Source organism: Mustela erminea, chromosome 17 (assembly GCF_009829155.1).
Source record: "Mustela erminea isolate mMusErm1 chromosome 17, mMusErm1.Pri, whole genome shotgun sequence".
Taxonomy (NCBI): domain Eukaryota; kingdom Metazoa; phylum Chordata; class Mammalia; order Carnivora; family Mustelidae; genus Mustela; species Mustela erminea.
This window is the reverse complement of record NC_045630.1, coordinates 45,456,564-45,468,947: the sequence shown is the minus strand read 5'-3', so window position 1 is coordinate 45,468,947 and position 12,384 is coordinate 45,456,564. Positions and strand designations below refer to the sequence as shown.

Sequence of the window (12,384 nt, the reverse complement as noted above, 5' to 3'; positions counted from 1 at the left end):
TGTGATAAATCCACCTTGGTGGGTACAGTTTGGGCAGGTAGAAGGAAGAGGCTGAGCTTCTGGATGGGTGATGTAACGTTCTCTGGAATTCAAGAGGCCCTAAGTTGGAGGCATGGTAAAAGTGACTTTGATACTTGAATCTGTGAAACCAAACCTGGGCTAAGCAGGCCTACAGTGCAGTAGAAGGCATTCTGCCCGAGAGGCCTAGAAATCCTTTTTTTTTTTAATTTTTAATATTTTTATTTTTAAAAATTTTTAACTTTTTAAAAATAATCCGTACACCCAACATGGGGCTTGAACTCACAACCCTGAGATCAAGAGTCACATGTTCTGCCGACTGAGCCAGTCAGGCGTCCGGAGACCTAGAACTCCTTTGAGCCTCAAGGGCAGTCCCAGAATCTGTTCAAGCCTTGGAAATGAGCTCAGGCCTCCAGTTGTGGCCTGCGCCTCTTGTAGTCAGTCCCCCGCGGGGTCATCCGGCCGCCTGCGTGCCGCCTCCGGGGGGTGTTATCTGGCCTCACACTTTGTCCTTCCTTGCTTTCCCTCGGCTTCCTTGCCCTAACTGCTTTCCTCTTCTCTTCTTCCTGCCTGCTTCTCTGTCCTTGTCCTCAGTGTGCCCGGTGCAGGCTGCCTTGCAGTGGCCCGCAGAAGGAGCTCTCAGTGGGTTTAAGCATGCGGGATGGAGTGGACGGAGGAGTTGTCTTGTTAGTGACGAATGAGCTTTTTTGTCCCCCCAAGGCTGGGCTGACGCTGGAGACGCGTCTGCAGATAGCGCTCGATGTGGTGGAAGGGGTCCGCTTCCTGCACAGCCAGGGACTCGTGCACCGTGATATCAAGCTCAAAAATGTCCTGGTAAGTAGAGCTGTTTCCCCGAGATTGTGCCCTATCTCTGTGGCTTGAGTGGCCTTTGGGGGGTCCACCTCCATGTGAGCGGGATTGCGGGACACGCCCGCCAGGATCGCTGTGGAGTTGACAGTGGACGGGTTGATGGCAGCCTGGACGCAAGGCTTGGGGAGTGCCAGGCTGCCTCCTAGGCTGAGCTTCTCTTGCTTAAAAGTTTTTCCTCCCAATCCTGTTGGACACATGTGAGCGTACAGAACAGAGCGGTCCGAAGGATACCTGCACATCTTTCATCCGGACTCATGCTGTCCTTCTCTGGGTTCGTCTCTCTCTGTTCTTCACTCTCTCTCTCTCACACACATACACGTAGTTTTTTACTCACCTGTAGGAAGTAAGTTGCCGATAGCACAGGACTCCTCAATACTTGAGCTTCTATCTCCTAGAAATTGACATCAGTACGGCACTGTTAGTTAATGAGCAGTTCATAATAATACTTCCCAGTTGCTCAGATGCAGTGCATTTGCTTGTTTGATTCCAGGCTCACTCCAGGGATCAGATGGGGCACTTTGTTGTCCCGTTTTCCTGTCCTCCTTTAATTTGGAATCGTCCTTTTGTGATGTTGCTGTGTTTGAGGATTCCAGGTCTGGTGGTTGTTTAGGGTTTGGTCGGAGGTGCTGGCTGAGGGCTGAGCTGAGTAAATGCACCATCAAGGGGAAGGTGGTCACGAGCCCACCAGGTCTGGTATCTCAGTTCGGAAGAGTCTTCGACCTGTTCCTCTTGAAACCGTATTGGATATTGTTAAGGATATCCGGCAACACTTAATGATACAGAACGATGACAGCAGTGCGGGGATGGGAGAGATTGCCCTGAAATCATGGGCTGAAACCGGAGAGGCCTACCAGTAGTCAACTGGGACACAGCTTTATCCTCTTGGATCTTCAGGAAAGGAAACTGTGGGGAATTCATGCAACTCTCCTCAGCTGACCAGAGGACCTCGGCCTTCTTCCTTAGTGACTTTCTGCCCTGGGGTCTGGAGGTCAGAGGGGAATCATCAGGAACTGAAATACTTTCTTCGGTGTCTTTCACTTACTCATTCTTCTAAGACTTACTGAGCTTCTGAGATGGGCGAGGTACACACAGATGAAAAAGACAGCCCCTTCCGTCAGGTTGCTGACAGTCTGGGGTGAAGACAGGAGTGGGAATGAATCTGGAGACAGGGCGCTTGGCTAAGTGCTGCTTGGAGGTGGACACCTGCTTCTGAGCATGTGCGCGCAGCTGGTGCCGTGGGCAGGGTCCAGTGCAGGCTGACTCTCGCCCTGCTTCGTTGGCAGCTGGACAAGCAGAACCGTGCAAAGATCACTGACTTAGGATTCTGCAAGCCGGAGGCCATGATGTCAGGCAGCATTGTGGGGACACCGATCCATATGGCCCCTGAACTTTTCACAGGTGAGCTGCGGGCCAGGGAGTGGGCTTCATCTGGGCTCTGAACTGTAACCCTGACAGCTACCCCCTGGGCTCAGTAGTACCCACAAGTACTCCTGGCAGGTCTGCTGCCGGCAAGGGAGAAGGAGGGGAGGGAGACCGGAGGCAGGGAGGGAGAGAAGGGAAGAGGTAGAGTGGGAAGAAGGAAGAACGCACACAGGAGGTCCCAGGTCTCCTGGTGGCTGTGTCTCCGGCTCTTTGGGCCATAATTGCCATAGTCAGCCAGTTGGTTGACCCTAAGGTACTGACAGAGTGACCGGTACCTCAGGAGTTGGCCCTGATCGTTGAGGAACTTGCAGATGACAGAGATGTATGTGGAGAGGTAAGATTGTTAGGAAGCAGCAGAGGACAGCATGTGGGGAATCCTAGAACGGGTGCCCCCTGACGTGATGTTGGTTCTCAGACAAGCGACAAAGGAAGGTTGAAATGTTTGATAGTTTTATGGTAGAAGTGAGATGTTGCCTAGAGCTTGAGTCAGGTCTGGAAGAATCAGTCTGTGGGAAGGGAACTTGTGGGAAGTATGTTCTTTGGGCTGGGCAGCACAAGTATGCTTTTTCATATATTTTGTTCCATTTAACCCTCGCGGTGCTTCTGTGGTGATGGTGATACGTTTTGTGCCCATGTCACAGGTGACATCGAGTCTGGATGGGTGAGCTCAGAAAGCCACCCCAAAACACTGAGCTAGAATTGATGGAGCTGGGATTGGAATCTAGGTTTTTCTGGCTCTAAAATTTCACCCTACATCACGAAGCAGAGAACATTCTTCAGGCTGGGGAAAGGGAAATAGGAAAATTGCAGAACAGAAAGAAGTGTAACAGGAAGAGATCTGGATGGGGAGTGACAGCAGACGAGGCTGGAGATGAAATGCTGGAGCTTGAATGTGCAGAGGAGTGAAGGCTCGGTGTGGGGCAGTGAGGATCTTGAGCTTGTGCACAGGTGTGAGTGAAAATGCGACTGCAGAAGGCTAGCTGAGCAGGAGGAGGTGGAGGGGGTTCGAGGGGCCAGAGTGAAGGCAGGCAGAGCTGTGGGGCTGGTGTCCAGGAGGAGGCTGCTCGGGGCACGGAAACCAAACAAGTGCGCCCGGTGCCAGGGCTGCTCAGGGGAGCAGTGGGCAAGACTTGGGGATCAGCAGCAGAGAAGGACTGGACGAGGCTGAGGGCTCAGGCCTGGGGGACGGGAGATGGTTGTGGCATTGCCGAGGCAGATGTGAAGGTCACGGCAGGCCCCTCATCAGCGTGCGTTCGAACCTGCGGTCTGCATGGCCTCTCTTGTTAGCCTCACGCACGGGTCTGCCCGTGAGCTTCACAGAGTTGGGCTTGTCAGGGTCAGGGTCAGCTGGACCCACAGCAGAGCCAAGCACATGCCCATCATTTTTCTTTCTCTAGATTTACTTCCCAAAGAAGTTCTTTTCGCATGCTTTCATTTTATTTTGGCTCCTTCATATTTCATTTCCCTGGATTGTTTCTCCGATTGTTGCTGACAGAAGACTCTAAAATACATTCTTCCTGTCACCTGCTGCCCTAAAACATAAAGGACTTCCTGCTGTCCATTGAATCCAGACTTTTCTATCTGACTTTTAAAGACCGTTAGATTCTGGTTTCACTCTACCCACCCACATAGTTCCCAGCCTTCCTTCCCTAATCCGACCTTTTAGGTTGAATCTTCTTGGCTGTTCCATCAAAATCAAAGTCTTGTCCTCCTCCTTTGTCAGGCTCTAGCTTCAGCCCTCCTGGTATCTGCCTTCCCAGGACTGTGGTTTTGGGTATAAAAAGATCGGCGTCCCGCCTATCAGGGTTGTTAGGGGAGGCAGTGGATGTTAAAAGGTTTAGAAAAAAAGGTATGGGGACCTGTGCAGACCCCATGAGCAGGGATGCAGCCGCTCTCTGTCCCGGGCTCACGGCTGTCGCCCCTTCTCACTGTAGGGAAGTACGATAACTCTGTCGATGTCTACGCCTTTGGCATTCTCTTCTGGTATATCTGCTCGGGCTCTGTCAAGCTCCCTGAAGCATTTGAGAGGTGTGCCAGCAAAGACCATCTCTGGAACAATGTGCGGAGAGGTAAGCGCCACAAGCCCTACCTTGTTCTGACCACTACCAAGCCTCCCCGCCCACCACCGACCACCACTGAGAGCAGTGGGACCACAGACGATCACGGAATCCAGGAGAGACACTGAAGTCAGGCCTTGGCTTTTAGGCAGTGTGGTACTGAACTGTTTCCAGAAGGCTTTTTTCTGGAATGTTCCCAGTTCTTCAGCTTCCTATGCCAGTGCATTCCAGTTTGTTGTCAGTGTTACTACTGGGTTCTGAAGCCAGAGCTCCTGAGCCCCGCCTGGGCGATCGGTCTGCGAGCTGGTTGGGCCTCATTGTGGCACGGGCCTTCTCCCTGACCGTGGCCTTGTTTCCATGTGCCTTTCCCCAGGGGCCCGACCAGAGCGTCTGCCCGTGTTTGACGAGGAGTGCTGGCAGCTGATGGAGGCCTGCTGGGACGGGGATCCCTCTCAGAGGCCTCTCTTGGGCATCGTCCAACCTATGCTCCAGGGTATCATGGACCGGCTGTGCAAGTCGAGTTCTGAGCGGCCAAGCAGGGGACTCGACGATTCTACTTGAAAGCAAAGAACTTTCTCCTCTACTATTTCTTTCCTTCCCCTCACCTTTCGGCCGTGGGAAGAATGTGACATTTATTCAGAGAGTAAATGATGCTTGCTGGGCAGCTTGAGACCTTCCCAGGCAGAGAGGCCTCCCGGACCGTGAACAGCTGGCTGAGTGCTGGGGCACGTGCAGCTTGCGGATTCCCCAAGCCATGCTCTCGGCAGAAGACTGTCTAGGACACGTAAACGCCGAAGGATACAACGTTCCAGCCTCAGAACTGAAAAGGAGGCAAATGTACCAACTGTCTGTTCCCTGTATGTTGCTAAGACAGGCAGGGCACTGCAGTGGCAATAGTATTCAAAGCTATAATTTTCATAATTTTGGCTCTGGCTAGGAATAGTTTGGTTCTGTCCAGTCATCAGGACCCTTAGAAAATTTGAACTTCCTACTGGGATTGTGAGAACATAGGAGCTAAACTGTAACTTATGGCTCCCTGCAACCAGATCTCAGGTTGCCACAGCCGGAGGCCTCCACAAGGGAGCTAGAAACAGAGCTGTCTGTTCCTCACAGTGCCGGCGTGTTTACATTTATAGGACTGAATAGCCCTGACTTTGGGGGTGGGTGTCATGGTCACATCACCAAGAGGCCACAGAAAAAAAAAATGTTGGGCACACATTTGTGTGTATACACACACACACACACACACACACACACACACACGTGATTAGATTTTGAGTTACTGCTAATCCCAGGACACAATCTTTTCTTCTTCCCTTTGATCTTTTTTCCTCCCTCTTTTTGGTCTCAAGATGGGGAAAACTCCAGTGAACTTGGTATCTGGGCATGATTGAGCAGAACTGACAGGTGGGGAGTAACTGGGGAGACCTGAGACGTGGGTGGTGATCTGGAGGCCGTGGGTTTCCCTGCAAGCCCATTGGAAGGATACCAGGAGAATCAAAAATTCCCATTTTTGTGTTTGAATCTAACACACTGATGTTTTTAAACTCCTCCATGAGCTTTTTAACCGAGATTTCTTTTGCAAACCTGTCCCTTCTTTTTACTTTGACTATAACGTAAGAGGGGAAGCACCAGATGAAGAGAACGTTTTTTGTAGCTGTGTGTGCCCCTTGCCCCCGTGTGCTCGCGTCTGGGACGGTTCCCCTCCCCTGCGGCTGGGAGCTGTGTTGGCTTCCAGGAAGCCAGATTTTCGGAGCGTGTGTTGGGAAGTGTGCCTAAGAAGAGAAAATTCTGAAGGGGAGCAATTTACACATTGATGCATCTCAGACCTTGACTTAAAGCCTCGCTCCACCGAGATGGTCCATTCGATTTAGAACACCAGGTGGGTGAAAGAAGACAGCAGAGGGAGGTGAGGAACCTCCGTCCATCTGCTGATCTCCGGGCACCGCGCGCTCTCCCCTGTGCCTGGCCCCCAAGGCTGTGAACCAGGTCCCTGAGTACGTGTGTAAGGAAATGGCAGATTTGCTGCTAGAAGCCTGTCGGGTCGTTTCTGAGAGAATGGCCATCTCTTAAACATTAAGAGTGTAAATGGCATCTACCAGAAAGTTTTCCTATAACTCTTCAAGTTCAGTTTTCACTCTTTGGCTCTGCTGGGCTCTGAGTGTGATGCCCTTGAGCGTAGGAAGCTCCAAGCACTCGGGTTCGGTCAGAAACTCCGTATAGTGCTAAGAACCTTTTTACTTGCAACGGCGAAGTGCCGACCCACTGTCTTTGGAGTCTGTAGCTCGAGCCTTGTTCTGGTGGAATGTCCAGTAGACCTGTTAAAATTAACACCCATTTATAGCTTTACTTCTTCAAGTCACTCTGTTCTTGTCTGCATTGACTCGTTTGTCCTCCTGGGGACGATGATGGGGCTTCCAGGAAGCCAGATTTTCAAGTTTAAAAGGGAGAGGTGCGTAGCGTCTCCCTGCCGAAAGAGCAGCCTAAGTGTTTTGTATGACATTTCGGGAAAGGTCTTCTCTCGTTCCCTTTCCCAGAATCCTCCTTTACTCCAGCTCAAATCAGGAGTCTGTGCTTTCCTTGGGGAAGCCGCATTCCTAACATTCTTCCGAAGTCTTAGCTCCTACTCCCCATTCATGCAGGGGCTGGTGCTGGGGCAGGTTGGGGGGGGGGGGGCTTCTTCTACCCAGTGTCCCTTTTCAGTTTGTCCCCTCCCTGCAGCTTAGTCTGCTCTCAGACACTGGTCTCCTAGCAGATTCCCGCATTTTTTGCCTGAGTGAGGAGGGCGGACGGGAGGGACCAATGCTAAGTAAGACAGTAACTGTGTTAACAATTCAATACACAAAAAGTATTTTGAGAAAAAATGTAAGATAGTCCTGAAGATCTCCAGGCCAGCCAAAGTCCACATAGAGATATTAGGAGGTTGTTATTTGAACACTCAGCGGGCTGAGTGCGGGAATACAGACCTATAACACATGCATACTTTGCTTTTGTTTTATAACGTCAGCGGATTTGGGATTCTTTGTCCCTTGGCACCCATTATTATTAAAGTGATGGAATGCCATGAAATGTACTGTACTGTATATTACTTGGGAAGACACTAGGTATTCAAAGGAGTCTGGGGGCGCTTGGGCTGTAGCGGGCTCAAGAATACCAAAGTCCTCAAGATTTTAGCCCCCAGCCTTGGTTGCATGTGCTCCCAAGGGGTGAGGTGAGATGGGGGCTGGGGACAGGGGAAGCGTGGGGCGGCTCACCCTCACTGTGTTCTGTTCTCATCGGCTTCACTAGGGCGATTTACCCCAGCCTGAAAATGATCACCTGGCCTTTTTCAGCATGCTTGAAGTCCGGTCACTTAACGTCGTTTCAGAACTGAGTGAGGGACCTTCTTGCAGAGCAATCAAGAGGTGGCAGAGCCCGGGGCCCCCGCGCGGCCGACACTGTGCCTGGCGAGCGAGGTCAGTCTGGCAGGAGTTGGGGAATGCTCATTTGGCTGAGGTTTCCACAGGCGTGACCTAGTTCCTTGATCCTCTGGAGAGAGTGGCTTGTTGATTGAGCAAGGCTTCTCCTCCTCTAGGAAGGAGGGCTGTGCTGGTTTTTCCCAGACCAAAGAGAATCACTTGTGACTCCAATTTCAAGGAGACAGAGCCTAGGAAGCAGCTTCTCCTAATTTTTAACACTAAAACTCAAGGAAACAGTGAAGGAAAAGACATATTACTGGCACGGATGGAAATAGGGAACGGTAGAACCCGCCCCCAGCACCTGTCAGCTCTCCAGTGCATTCTGACGCATCTTTGTTGAGCTGCCAAAGTGGGGGTTGGAAGTTGTTTCCTAACGAGAGAAGGGGTTTGGGGTGGCAGGCTCCAGAGTGATAACTGCACTGAACGACACTTTATTTTTTTGGCTTATTATTTAGCACTGAAAAGCCAAGAGGGGTCGGTGATTACGGTAGCACTTGGAGGGCAGAGGTCCCCTGTGGCCTTGCTTTGGAGAGAAGGCATGCTTGGTGTTCCATCTGGCTAATCAGGGAATCCCCGAAGTCCGTACAGCTTCGGAGTGGGATAAAGGGCCCTCGAGTCCTTCGCCAAAAGAGTAGTTGCTTTCTTTGAGTTTTCAAAGTTTGACTTCTGGATTTGCTGGATCAAATAACCCACTTTTTCTTTAAAAGAAAAAAAAAGTGGATTTACCCTTCTAAATATGGGGGGAGCAGTTAGGGCTAGTGCTGTGTAAAAGTGGGTGAGGAGGGGGTAACCTTCAGAAACTTGTACTGCGAACTCCTTTGGGGGTTGCGAGGAGCACTACTGTTCTTAAAAGGGTTTTATTTTTAACTTCATCTGCTTTGTTAACATCCAGTCCAGTTGAGATGCCCGCGGAGACTATGTGAAGACCTGGCGGGCGTGGGGGGAGGCCACCCGACTCAGAGGGTTGGGAAGGAAATCAGTCTGGACAGCTTGTTGTCTTTTATTCTTATGTAATATTTGTGTTTGTTTCAGAGGACTAATGTCTATTACAGTGTTAATAAAAGTGTAACATACTAAGTGTGTAGAATAAAAGTGCAATAACAAGAGGAAGTTACCTTGTCACAAACCTCAGTCCTTCACTCTCTCTTCCTGTGCTGTCTCTTGGCGTAATATGGCAAACAAGACCATATTGTGTTTTTTAAGAGACATGACTCTGGGTTAAATCTTCATGTAGTGTCGTTTTGGATGGTCGGGTTTGGTTTTATAGAGTGTCCTGTCTCCTTGTGGGGATACACAGATGCCACATGTGCTGTAGAATAAAGGTCACATTAACATTTGACATTTACCTGTCTTTGGCTTTGTTGCCCTTCCCTCCCTGGGTCAGAAGGACGCCCCCTTTCATCCCATTTCCACAGGGGACCTCTGCAGTCGGAGGCCTTTCCGCTGGCCTTGGAGGGTGCTGGGGCCTCTTACTCCCCGCACACTGTTCTGGGTCTCTGGGCGCCGGGCATTATGACTGAGAGCATGGGTAGGAGGATGGGAGAGGGCAGTAGGGTGACTGCAGTGTCTTTTGAGAGCCTTTCTGGGATTCCCACCCTGTTCTCCAGCTTGTCTTCAGCGGGGGCTTGCAGCACTGGGATTTCCTGCACGAACCGAGCCGGGCTACCCCCTGTGTCGCAGAGAGAATCTGGGGATGGAATCTATATACTGGCCCAGCTGCATTTTCTGTCTGGGCTCATCCGCTGTTCGGATCCACCCACTCGGCCTTGCCTGGTGGGTGCCAGCAGGCCCCTCGCAGGAGAGGGCCACCACCCGTTGCTTCTCGTCTCCGTGGAAGGTCAGCAGGCGGCTAGCAGAGCTCTGCCGCAGACTGTGTGCGGTTACCGGATCCTGGGGTTACCAGGGTTTGTTTGGGGTTCCCGGATCTTGCTCCTGGGGCGGCCTCACTATTTTGCTACCCTTGCATGCTCTGATTGCAAGCGCCCGTCCGGCCAGAAGGGGGCAGCACACCTCAGACCACTGATGTGTTTGTGCCGGAATCTGGTTGGGGCGGGGGTGGAACCGCTGCTGTGGAACCCGAGCGGTTCCCAGCCCGCCCCTCCATAAGCCTCTCCCGTGGGAGAAACTTTCCACAGGCTCTGGGTACCCTTTGCAGCTAAATGCAGCCCATCTTGGATGCACTTTCTCTCTGTTCTCCTCACGTAAAGTTCAGCCGGACAGTTCGCTTCACGTCCTCTCTTACGGGGACGACTTTGGGGGACGACTTTGGAGAACACGGCTGGTGGCAACACCTTTTCAGCCTGGGCGTGCTTTCCCACGAACACCTCCCCCAGCAGGCAATTGCTCAGGGTAACCGGGATGGCCTTCCCGGGCCTGTGTTTGCCATGGGCTCAGAGGGGAGAGGCCACCAAGTGTCTGAACATTACTAAATTCAACTTCAAAACCTCTGCCTTGGGGCGCCTGGGTGGCTCAGTGGGTTAAGCCTCTGCCTTCGGCTCAGGTCATGATCTCAGGGTCCTGGGATCGAGTCCCGCATCGGGCTCTCTGCTCAGCAGGGAGCCTGCTTCCCCCTTTCTCTCTGCCTGCCTCTCTGCCTGCTTGTGATCTCTGTCTGTCAAATAAATAAAATATTTTTTAAAAAAACAAAAAACCCTCTGCCTTTAGCAGGATCCCAAGGAGGCCCCACAATACTCACCGAGGAGCCTCCTTTCAGAGGCAGCTATGGTGGGGGGCTGCGCTGGTCGAGCCTTGCAGGGCCCTCCTTGGACGGCCTGCTCCTCAGTCCATTCTAATGGTAGCATTTCAAGCCAGAGAAAAACACAATTTTATAGAAATGGCTACCCACCTGAGGAAAAGTTCATGCAAAAGAAAAGGGGAAGATTTAAATGTAAAACAAAACAAAACAAAAAACTCTAAAGGAAGGAGTTTTTCGATATGCCAGGCAGCATTCTAAATGCTTTACATATATTAACTCACTTAATCCCCCCCACACACACAACCCCATGTTAGGGATGAGGAAAGGCAGAGGGAGACAATCGGGGTCACACAACTGATAAAGCCAGAGCTGGGCTCTGAACCTACAAAGGGCAGCTCCAGGATTTCTGCTGCCACAACGAGCTGTTACACCAGGCTACCTCTACAGGAAAATGCATGTCAGTATGTTCATGGGTCGTTTGGGGACAGGGAGAACTTTCTTGTGTGGTCAGGAACCCAAAAGCCATAAAGACAAAACTTAGAGAAATTACAAAGAATGTGGGGGCACCTGGGTGGTGCAGTCGGTTGAGTGTCTGACTCTTGGTTTCAGCTCTGGTCATGATCTCAGGGTTGTGAGATCGAGCCCCCATGTTGGGCTCTGTGCTCTGCATAAGACTTCTTCTGCCTCTGCCCCTCCCTCTGCTCTCCCTCTCTAAAATAAATAAATCTTAAAAAAGAAGAAATTAGAAAGAATGTATAGGCAGCCAAAGACACCAAAACCAAGAGTTAAGACAAATCGCTTATTTGGAGGGAATAATTGCAATATATAACTGATAAAATGTTCATACTTCTAATTCCTGAAGAAATAAAGCAACAAGGAAAATACAAGAAGCAAATTGGCTAATACATTTTTGAAAAAGATGTGTGTCTTCATCAATAGGGAAATACATATGAGAAACAGGTATTTCCATCTCTCAAATTACTAAAAAATATTAAACTATTCATTACTTTGGGGGATGAGCACTTCCTCACATTACTGGGGAAGCGGGTGTAGCTACAGAAGGGCAATTTGGCAGTGCCTATTATAAAAATTTTAAATGCATATATCCTTTGATCTGGAAATGATTTCCATGCAGTCCTTACCTACTGGAATATTTTCACAGGTATACAAAATTATGTAAGTATAAGGATATTTACCGCATCATTATTTGTAATACTAGAAAGTTGGAGGCAGTGTTCATGTCTGGCAACAGATGAGGATTAAACTGTGCTCACCAACGGAATACTATGCAGCCATTAAAAGGAAGGACACAGTTCTCTTGTGTATTGACAGGGATGTTTATACTGGTCACAGGGAAGGAATACTTTATAGAATATATTTCATGTGCTATGGTGAGTGCTGTGAAGTGTGTAAACCTGGCAATTCACAGACCTGTACCCCTGGGGCTAAAAATACATTATATGTTTATAAAAAATTAAAAAATTAAAAAAAATATATTTCCTATGATCCCTTTTTGGGGTAATATATCCCTTCCATTTCCCGTAATCCCAAATTCTCTAGAAATCTAGTCCATCTCTTTCTGTGTATATGGCTAGAAAGAGGTTTGTAAGGAGACATCTCAAACTGGTAACAGTAGATTTCCTGGGGAGAGAAATCCAACTTCAGTGTATTGCCTTTCTGTTATTCTTTTGTTAATCTGCTGTGAACATCTATTTTTCTTTCAATTTAAGAAAATGTATGGAATGACTGATTCAAGAGAAAGGAAACAGGTACTGGAAAGCTCTTATGGGCCCACAGACTCAGTGGATAGGAGCCACAGTAGTTCTGCAGGTGGCTGCCAAGGGCTTCACTGTGGCTGTGAAGA

General features: G+C 50.0%; 1 protein-coding gene across 2 annotated transcripts in view; it reads left to right on the top strand.

Annotated features, from left to right (window-relative positions):
* Positions 1 to 9,164, top strand: part of DSTYK (dual serine/threonine and tyrosine protein kinase) — a 49,558-nt gene extending 40,394 nt beyond the window's left edge. Inside the window, exons 10-14 of one of the 2 annotated variants that reach the window (XR_004280025.1) lie at positions 739 to 852; positions 2,172 to 2,286; positions 4,245 to 4,379; positions 4,741 to 6,249; positions 7,656 to 9,164. Coding sequence is in view for 1 of the 2 variants with exons in the window: in XM_032317726.1 (XP_032173617.1) it covers positions 739 to 852; positions 2,172 to 2,286; positions 4,245 to 4,379; positions 4,741 to 4,928 (552 nt within the window). In the remaining variant the exon portion in view is untranslated. Of the gene's footprint in view, positions 1 to 738; positions 853 to 2,171; positions 2,287 to 4,244; positions 4,380 to 4,740 lie in introns of both variants that reach the window. The other variant, XM_032317726.1, reaches the window with a different exon arrangement.
* Positions 9,165 to 12,384: the final 3,220 nt, after the last annotated feature.